The sequence below is a fragment of the Triticum dicoccoides genome, chromosome 7A (assembly GCF_002162155.2).
Source record: "Triticum dicoccoides isolate Atlit2015 ecotype Zavitan chromosome 7A, WEW_v2.0, whole genome shotgun sequence".
In the NCBI taxonomy this organism is placed as follows: Eukaryota; Viridiplantae; Streptophyta; class Magnoliopsida; order Poales; family Poaceae; genus Triticum; species Triticum dicoccoides.
This window is the reverse complement of record NC_041392.1, coordinates 97,552,737-97,561,226: the sequence shown is the minus strand read 5'-3', so window position 1 is coordinate 97,561,226 and position 8,490 is coordinate 97,552,737. Positions and strand designations below refer to the sequence as shown.

The window sequence follows — 8,490 nt, the reverse complement described above, 5'->3', positions numbered from 1 at the left end:
CTCTAGTTTTCCTCTTTTGCCGCTCTCCCCCCTTTTCCATTCTCTTATTTCACCATGTGTGTGCGCGAGAAGAAATAACAATGGAGGGAGGGGAGAGCTGCGGCAATAGCGTGAGTGAGGAGGTGAAGCCGGAGTGGGAGGAAGGAGAGGTCTTGATGCAGGGCGGAGGCGGAGAGGGTGGGGGTGCTGTGACGGCGGCGGGGGAATCCATGGCGCCGGTGCAGATCGACGTGAGGATGGACGTGGCGCTGCTCCACTGCCAGGCCTGCCTCCTCCCCCTCAAGCCTCCCGTGTTCAAGGTGATTCAATTCCCCTCTCGCCCAGAGACAGAGTGATCCACGATTCTGCTTGCCAAGAACACAAGTTTGTTTGGAAGAACGAAAAAACCCTCTTTCCATCTCACTTTCTGAGAGGATTTCTTTGCGTAGATCGATTATTACACATCTATGTATTTATCATTAAGAAATTCGTCATCTTTTCCCTTCTAGGATTATATCTAGTATCTTCTTGCCACGGTCATGGAAGTTGAGGATTTGCGTTTCCTGTCGCAGTGCGAGGCCGCCGGGCACGTGGTGTGCTGCTTCTGCCGCGCCGGGCACGCCGCCCTCTGCAGCCGCGCCGGCACCCACTGCGGCGAGCTGGACGCCGTGGTCGGCGCCGCCAAGGTGCCGTGCCCCTACAAGGTGTTCGGCTGCGAGCGCTACGTGGTGTACCACGGCGCGGCGGACCACCAGCGCGCGTGCCAGTGCGCGCCCTGCTCCTGCCCGGAGCCCGGCTGCGTCTTCGTGGGCTCCCGCGCGATGCTGCTCGACCACTTCGCCGCCGGCCACCAGCGCCACGCGGTCACGGTCCGCTACGGCCGGCCTTGGAACCTCGGTTTCTCCCTGTCGCGCCGCTGGCACGTGCTCGTCGGGGAGGACCGCAGCGTGTTCCTCGTCTCCCTCGGCCCGCTCGGCGCTGCCACCGCCGTCTCGCTGGTCTACGTCAGGCCGGACGGCGCGGCCGAAGCGGCGCCCCAGTTCCGGTGCAAGCTGTCCGTGGAGCGCCCGGCGGGCGACGGCAAGGACAACCTGGTCCTCATGACCTCCGCGGTGAGCAGCAGCGCGCTGTCCACCGGCGCGCCGGCGCCCGGGCAGGGGATGTTCCTGGCGGTGCCCCAGGAGCTGCTCTCCGGCGACACTCTCATGCTAAGCGTCCGGATTGATCTGATCCGACCGGCCGGCGGCGCTCCCAAGTCCGCTACACCTACACCACAGGCCAGGACGCCGAGGAGGTTGCAGTGAAGTACTCGTATGCGTTTGATTATCTGCACCATGTTAACTTAGATGGCTTCTCATGGTTAACTTGTTTAATGCAATATACTCCCTCCGTTCCTAAATATTTGTCTTTTTAGGCATTTCAACAAGTGACTACATACAGAGCAAAATGAATGAATCTACACTTTAAAATATGTCTACATACATCCGTATGTGGTGTTCATTTGAAATGTCTAGAGACAAATATTTAGGAACGGAGGGAGTACTAAGATTTATAGTATGACGAACAGTTCAATTCAGTGGAAGTAGTGCAGCTAAGCTATGGATGATTAGTAGTATGAGTGTATGAATGAGACGATGAATTGTTCTGGCTTCTGTTAGTTAAGTTGTTCTGGCTTCTAACCAGTTCAATTCGGTAGTAATGCAGCTAAGGGTAGCAGTACTGTAGCTAAGCAAGGGTAGGAATGCTGAACAAATAGCCTAAATAATACTCCCTCCGTTATTCATTTCTCCGACAAATATTTCCGAGACGGAGGGATTACTACTCTACTAAGTAGTAGTAATGCAGCTACTGGTTTGTATTTTATCCGAGTCAAGCGCAACCAATTTTCTCGACAAAGGGTGGAATTTGTGAAGCGTATTGCTCTAGCTTCTCTTACTGTACTGTATAAGGTTGTCCATGCTCAGATTCTTCAGTTGTTAGTTCACAAGAAAGGAGCTTCTGTAAATCATTTTGTCAGACAGGGAGGAACAAGATGCATGTAAATGTATCCTTCTCAAAAACTAACATCAATTTTTCATTTCTTATTTATTTTTGTGGGCAAAGCTGGACCTGAGAGGACCTTAATGTGCAAAACCCCGCTCCCCCGCGTCACTCCCTCGGAGCACCACGGGTGGAACCCTAGATCGAAAAACAGCGGCGGCGCGTTGGAGTTGGCCTAAGAATTTAAATATTAAACAGTGCTATACACACGACGCAACTTGGACGATTTGTGCATGATCCACTTGATCAAGCCGTTGATGCCTGGACGAAAAGTGCAGCGGAGCATCAGATTTGCATCAGGCACAAATCGTACGATGGAGCATCGTCTGCACAGTAGTTTCATTAAATATTATGCTTTTACCAAGTTGTAAGAGAGAAAATGAGAGGGAAAAGAAGCGGGTTGTAGCTTTCTGGCCACCGCAGCCTCACCGACGTCGTCCTCGCTGCCTCCGGTCCTTCCATCATTCGGCCCTGGTGCCCCTGGAGTTGAAATCGTCGACCATGCTGATTCTTGGGCTCCCCAGCTTTGTGAACACCAAGGTGCATCCCCACATCTTTACTGTTGGTGCACAGCACCATGGATTGTAAAGTGTTACTCCATTCGTTTTGTAATATAAGATCGTTTTGCAAGCTAGAGGGTTTCATAAGTATAAGATTATTTTGCAAGCCGAAGGGAGTACTTGTTTAGCTTGGTTATGAACCTGAACGCTTGTTGATTTTTTTCCCTAGCAAAGATATTGCATGTTATGTGTTACTCCCTCCGTTCCAAATTACTCGTCGTAGAAATGGATGTATCTAGAACTAAAATACATCTAGATACATCCATACTTGTGACAAGTAATTCGGAACGGAGGGAGTAATACTTAGTACTACCTCTATATCAAAACACAAGACCTTTTTGTAAACTGAACTAGCCTACAAAAACATCTTATATTTTGATATGAAGGGAGTACATGATTTACCTGCTATTCAGTCAGCTACATACATAATTTTGATGATCTGTAATTATAAATAAGTTGTATACAAGATCGAAAGCAATGAAAGGCAGAGCAGCTACATCCTTATCTTATTTTCAGTTTGCTGATAATCATCCTCTGCAGGTTCGCACAGAGGTGTCTAAAAAACAGGGGCAGGACAATTGGTCTTGTACGTGATGTTTCGCAGAGCAGCTGTGCTATCCTCGACTATATGAAGCTTCTGACGCTTCAAGCAAATGTAAATTCACAATTACAGTACTATGAACGAGGAATGAGCCATGCAACATTATCTGCTTCCCTTCTCATCTGGGACGAACTGGAGATAGCCGCGCCGCAAGAGCGCGCAGGTGGAGCATGCCGGCAGGAGATTATGTATCCATCCAGTGCAAGACCAAATAATTCCAGTAAAGTCTGAATACAAAACACAACGACTTTATCGCACAATCAACCAAGTCACCTTCAGCGAGATTGATGCATGCTCAAGTATTATTTGTCGACAGTCACACCCATGGATGTCTGCTTTGAAGCGGCAATAGCGTTCCAGATCATCATATTCAGAGCCTTTCTGACCTACATTGAACTTCAAATGCATCCAACTACCCATCTGTACAGCAATCACATATCTTCTTGTTAAGCCACATGACTCACCGATAGTACCACAAAAGAGTTCGATTCCCTCATGTGACCCACCGGCAAACACAAACGAGCTCAGAGATAAACTGAATCCGCTCTGCACTTTTGATATAATAACATCTATAGTGGCCTCCACCGCACCGGGAACGCGGGCCAAAGTGATGTCAACTGCTCCACAATCGCCATTAATGCGGTTAGTGGATGGACGGGAAGGTGTGGTTAGTTCGCAGTCTATTGCACCGTCAATTAATTGTAGATCATCTTCTTCTTGCTCTCCTTTCCTGATCCTCATGTCAAACTCAACTAGAACAGGAGAGGTCATTGTGATTCCCCTCTTAGGGCCAGTCATCTCAATGAGAGAGCCCTGCAGAACTATTATTAAATTGCTATATAGTGGCTCATAGTAAAAGTAAAGAGTTGCCTAAAGAGTATATTCTTCTTTCTAGCCAATTGACAAAGGATCGCATTTAAGTGATGTGGCATAGATTCTCAACCCACCTACAAACATAAGTCGGTTGCACATGAAACTTATAATGTTTGATAAAGCATGCAAAAGATAATCATCCATAAACTAGCCTAATATATGCAAGGAGAACACCATCGTTCTATAACATCCCCTCCAAGGCACATGTATTCCCACGCAAGACACCATACAGATAAGATATTCAAACTGGAACCATCTTCACCACATCTCAAATGTTTATATGAGTGAAGATGATAACATTTCACTTAAAGTTACAACCAGGCAAAAAAGATTTTGTAGTTCAAGGGCTAAGGTATTTGTTGTGTTCAAAACATTTGTGATAAGCACCCATAGACGCATTCAAGGAAACAAAAAGAATATGAATGGTCCAAAATTATTGCGTTTGACTTTCATAAAATACCTATTAGTCCCTAGTAGACCACTCAATTTCACACCTATTTAACCGGCAATATCTTTTCTGAGTAACTGCCATTACACAGTATTATTCTCCATTTGATATCATAGTTACTAGATTTAACCACATGGAAGCAAATATTCATCCATAACACCAAACGTAAATAGGTACATATTTATGTATTACTAAATGTTTTGGAACCTGGCTTTTGGCCGCTTCACCATTTTGCATTAGAAGAGTGCTCCACTTCCCTGAGCTGCCGGATTCGGCCTGGCTCAGTGCACGGAGTTTGCGGAGCACAAAGCCAAAGGAGTTCCGAGCGGACCTAAGTGGTTGTAGCATGCCATAAAAAAGGTTTATAGTTCGATCCATCTACTCTATGCATGTGATGAAATTAACCTTAAACTATGAAATCAATGAACTATTAAAAATGACTGCGGGTAAGTAGAGATGTGAAAGATGTTCACCTGATGCACTGTAATGGGATCGTCCCTGCTACGATTGACAATATAATTTAGCAATGAATCCAGACAATCTCGCGCAGCTATACATCCATATAGTTGTACCGAGCTTGTGTTCACAGGAACTTTAGCCAACTTTAATGAAAATATTTGCATCATGTAGCGTACAGAATGCACAACACATCTTTCTCGGTCAGGAAAACAATCAGTGGGATCCAATAACATCATTGGCTCTAGTTGTGCTTCATAAAAGTATATATTAGATGGATACTTACCATAAATAGCACAACTATGATTTATAGGTAGACATTAGTGTTAAGTTAGAAACAACTGTCTAATAGAAATTTTCGTATAAAAGATAACTACATAACTACACTAATCAAATAAGTGAGGCTCATAAAAGAATAATATATGGAAAAAGTAAAACTTTTTTGAAAGAAAAAAAAGTAAAACTTTCAGGAGCCAAGCTATAAGAATAGATTAATCAAAATCCAAGCTACAAGAACACATGCTAGAAGTTTCATTCCGTGCATGACAAAATGTAAAAAGAACAAGTTAAGCTTAATGATACTTAATAGAACATTCAAAATCTATCAATTATCGCAAATCTGCGAGTTTCATACTTATTTTGGGTCCGAGTGAGTATTATTTATCACAAAATTTCTAACTATTCCCTCTGATCCATATTATTAGTGTTAGATACATCCGTATCTAGACAAGTAATATAGATTGGAGGGATTAGCTATTTTGAATAGAAGATAGAATATCCTACATGTAGATCTACTTTGTGCTAACCAGTTTCACTAGAGCAATCAAAATTTTACATTGCATATTTCAAAACAAAATCATGTACATTCAGCCTCAAACTTTAAATCGATAAATCATACGACTTATAAAATATCCCAAATTAAAAGGAGCAATACATGAGAGGGATTCGCATCACTTACTCTCATTACGGTTTGTAACACTACATATTTTTTGGAGAAAAGAGTTTCTGTATATAGACTCATCGCGATGGGTGCTATTATCAATGATGAAGGCCGATCTTACATTGACCTTCTTGGTTTCCTTCCTCATTTTCCCTCTATTCTTCCCTTTGGTGGCTGCAAATTGCTCGCCGAGGGTGCAGAAAAAAGCATTACCACAAGGGAGGTGGCTGGTCTGAGTCGACTTACTCCAATTCGTTTGGCCATGTAATGTAATGTTCCTTGCCATCAAGAAGGGTCCATAAGTAGATCTATCACCAAAGAGCAAACTTAGAATGCGAGTCAAAAAAGATACTCCAATCTGAAACAAGTGTCGCAGTTTTGAACTAAGGTTTGCTCAACGTTAGTTCAAAGCTGCGACACTTGTTATGGATCGGAGGGAGTACATACATGCTACAAAATATGCAGGATAGAAATCCAAATACAGTTACCGAATCTAACTCTAGCGCATAAGAAATTTTAAGTCGCCGCTACTAAAAACAAATATCAACACCAATCCTTCATTTTTATTGTAAATATACAAAGATACAAAATATGAAAGTTAAATTTGAAACAACTGATAGGGCACTGAAAATAGCTAAAAGAGCTTGGAAGGTGAAACCATCAAACCCGTGCCCAAAAATGAAAACTTTCGTAACTTGGACAGACTTAACTAAGGCATGTGACAAAGTTTGGCTTCCAACCATGGCATGCAATAACTTCTAAATCCTTGAAATCTACCCGATACGTTCATTGGTATTTGAAGAGTTGAATTTTAATTGGTTTGTAAGCGAAGTAATGTGGTAATATGGCAGAAAATGTAAATTTACATGAACTGGCGTAAGAAGCACGTGTTGCGGCGCCGGTCCATCTCGAGGAAACTACATAAATATTTTGTAAATTGGATAATGGATAAATTCAATAAAACTTCAAATATTTGAACTATCATTTCCTGATCTACATAACATGGTGGGGCTTATTTTTTCTTACATTTAAGTTGTCAAAGTGGAACAAAAATCAACTCTTTAAGAATGTGAACGTCTAATCCTCGAGGAATTCTTGCGGTGGAATATTAGTATCATCCATCTGATTCTAAAACCTAATTGTCAATGAAATAGTATGATAGTAGCAAGATCAAGTCAAGGGTAGACAAACCGTACAGAATTTCTCTGAGAAAAAAAGAAAGAACTTTCCCTTTTTGCAAAAGCACACAACTTTTTTGAAGTCAATTGAAACCTTCTAATAACTCAAGAAAGGGAAGATTTAAATTTGGACAAACTATGGTAGAAATAAGTGAAACAATTGCCAAGATGAGCTGATTTAAATTAAGCCCCAACATTATTAAGCATATGACCTTTTATACCTAGGGAAGGCACACAACAACCATTGAAATAGAAATGACAGGACATTATCTTCTTCTGTTCATCACAGTATGTGTGATATCATCTTATATTCTGAAGGTGTATACATAAGAAGAGACGGTACATTTTACTAGACCTAGCAGCCACATCAAGCCATGAAGAACCAGATAGAGAACCTGCCTTGATGAGTGGGGAATGCTAGGTTGTCAATAAAGGCATCAGTAACCAGACAGAGAACCAATTCAAGTATATAGGCTAATCTTGTTGTGGTTAAACGTCAATTATTTTTTGACATGCTGCACTATTTGAAAGCAGAGCACCGCGCTCTATGTGCACATCCAATCACTTCTAGCAATATGACGAATTAAAGGTGCCCTGTCATCTGTACAGGTGTAGGCTTAGCCATGAGAGGTCTGTTACTTTCAAGGACCTGAAGCCTATAGAAAAACATGTAATCGGGTCAGGGATGAATTGCGAATGCATGACCAGCTATAGCTAAATTTGACGGGTTTGTGGTCCTTGCATCTTGTTATTGTCAAGAACAACGAAGGGCAACAATCACACATGGGCAGAATCACGATTGCCGTCTCGATTTGCCAGTGGAAGCAGCGTCAGATAAGATAGATTGATAAAATAATCCATCGCTGGACATCCAAGCCAACGGATGAAGACGGCAACGCGCTGAAGGACGCTTGATTACTCCGTTCAGATTTAATTTAGTGACTTCGCGAGTTAAAATTCTCCTATAAGAACCAAAAAGCACATACAGAAAAAGGGCATGGATCTCCATCTGTATTGGGAGATTTCAATTTCATGGAAGTGGGCTGCCTTACCTCCTCGTCATCGCCGCCGCACGGGAGTCCACTTGGCGGCGACCACAGGCCCTAACCCTCGCCGGCGGAGGTGGTGGAGTCGTGTGCTCGCAGTCGCCGTTTGCGCTGTGGATCCCCTTTCACGATTTTTTTTCTTACGAATATTTAAATGGGCTGGCTTGGCGGGGAACAAGGCCCAGTTTACCACCGGCCTCCGTTTCCCCCAGTTGGGCCACTATTTAACAGAATCGAGACAGATGGTTGTACACAGCAGATCAAACGGCCTTTATTTTTCTCAAACGGCCATTCTCAAGAAGAAGAAAAAAGCAGATCAAACGGCCAAAAACGTTCAAATCGTGAAAATGGACGGATAAAAACGCAAAT

At 43.3% G+C, this 8,490-nt stretch overlaps 2 protein-coding genes across 2 annotated transcripts; one reads left to right on the top strand and one right to left on the bottom strand.

The window, feature by feature from the left end:
• LOC119330794 (E3 ubiquitin-protein ligase SINA-like 4) lies at positions 1–1,655 on the top strand. Its single transcript, XM_037603922.1, has 2 exons — positions 1–299; positions 552–1,655. The coding sequence occupies exons 1-2, from the start codon at positions 81–83 to the stop codon at positions 1,281–1,283; spliced, it is 951 nt and encodes a 316-aa protein (XP_037459819.1). The 5' UTR covers positions 1–80; the 3' UTR covers positions 1,284–1,655.
• A 1,361-nt stretch (positions 1,656–3,016) lies between these two features.
• On the bottom strand, positions 3,017–8,218 carry LOC119327636. The gene is made up of 4 exons (XM_037600729.1): positions 8,128–8,218; positions 5,916–6,205; positions 4,975–5,210; positions 3,017–3,993 (listed from the first exon to the last, which is right to left on the bottom strand). The coding sequence occupies exons 1-4, from the start codon at positions 8,136–8,138 to the stop codon at positions 3,430–3,432; spliced, it is 1,101 nt and encodes a 366-aa protein (XP_037456626.1). The 5' UTR covers positions 8,139–8,218; the 3' UTR covers positions 3,017–3,429.
• Positions 8,219–8,490: the final 272 nt, after the last annotated feature.

What these genes read in the sequence shown, in the direction of transcription:
- LOC119330794 (XM_037603922.1), top strand. Translation starts at nt 81, where the DNA reads ATGGAGGGAGGGGAGAGCTGCGGCAATAGCGTGAGTGAGGAGGTGAAG. An exon ending in TCAAGCCTCCCGTGTTCAAG is followed by an intron (nt 300 to 551) that starts GTGATTCAATTC and finishes TTCCTGTCGCAG; the next exon opens with TGCGAGGCCGCCGGGCACGT.
- LOC119327636 (XM_037600729.1), bottom strand. An exon ending in TGTTACAAACCGTAATGAGA is followed by an intron (nt 5,211 to 5,915) that starts GTAAGTGATGCG and finishes ACTTTTATGAAG; the next exon opens with CACAACTAGAGCCAATGATG. An exon ending in ATCCCATTACAGTGCATCAG is followed by an intron (nt 3,994 to 4,974) that starts GTGAACATCTTT and finishes ATAGTTCTGCAG; the next exon opens with GGCTCTCTCATTGAGATGAC.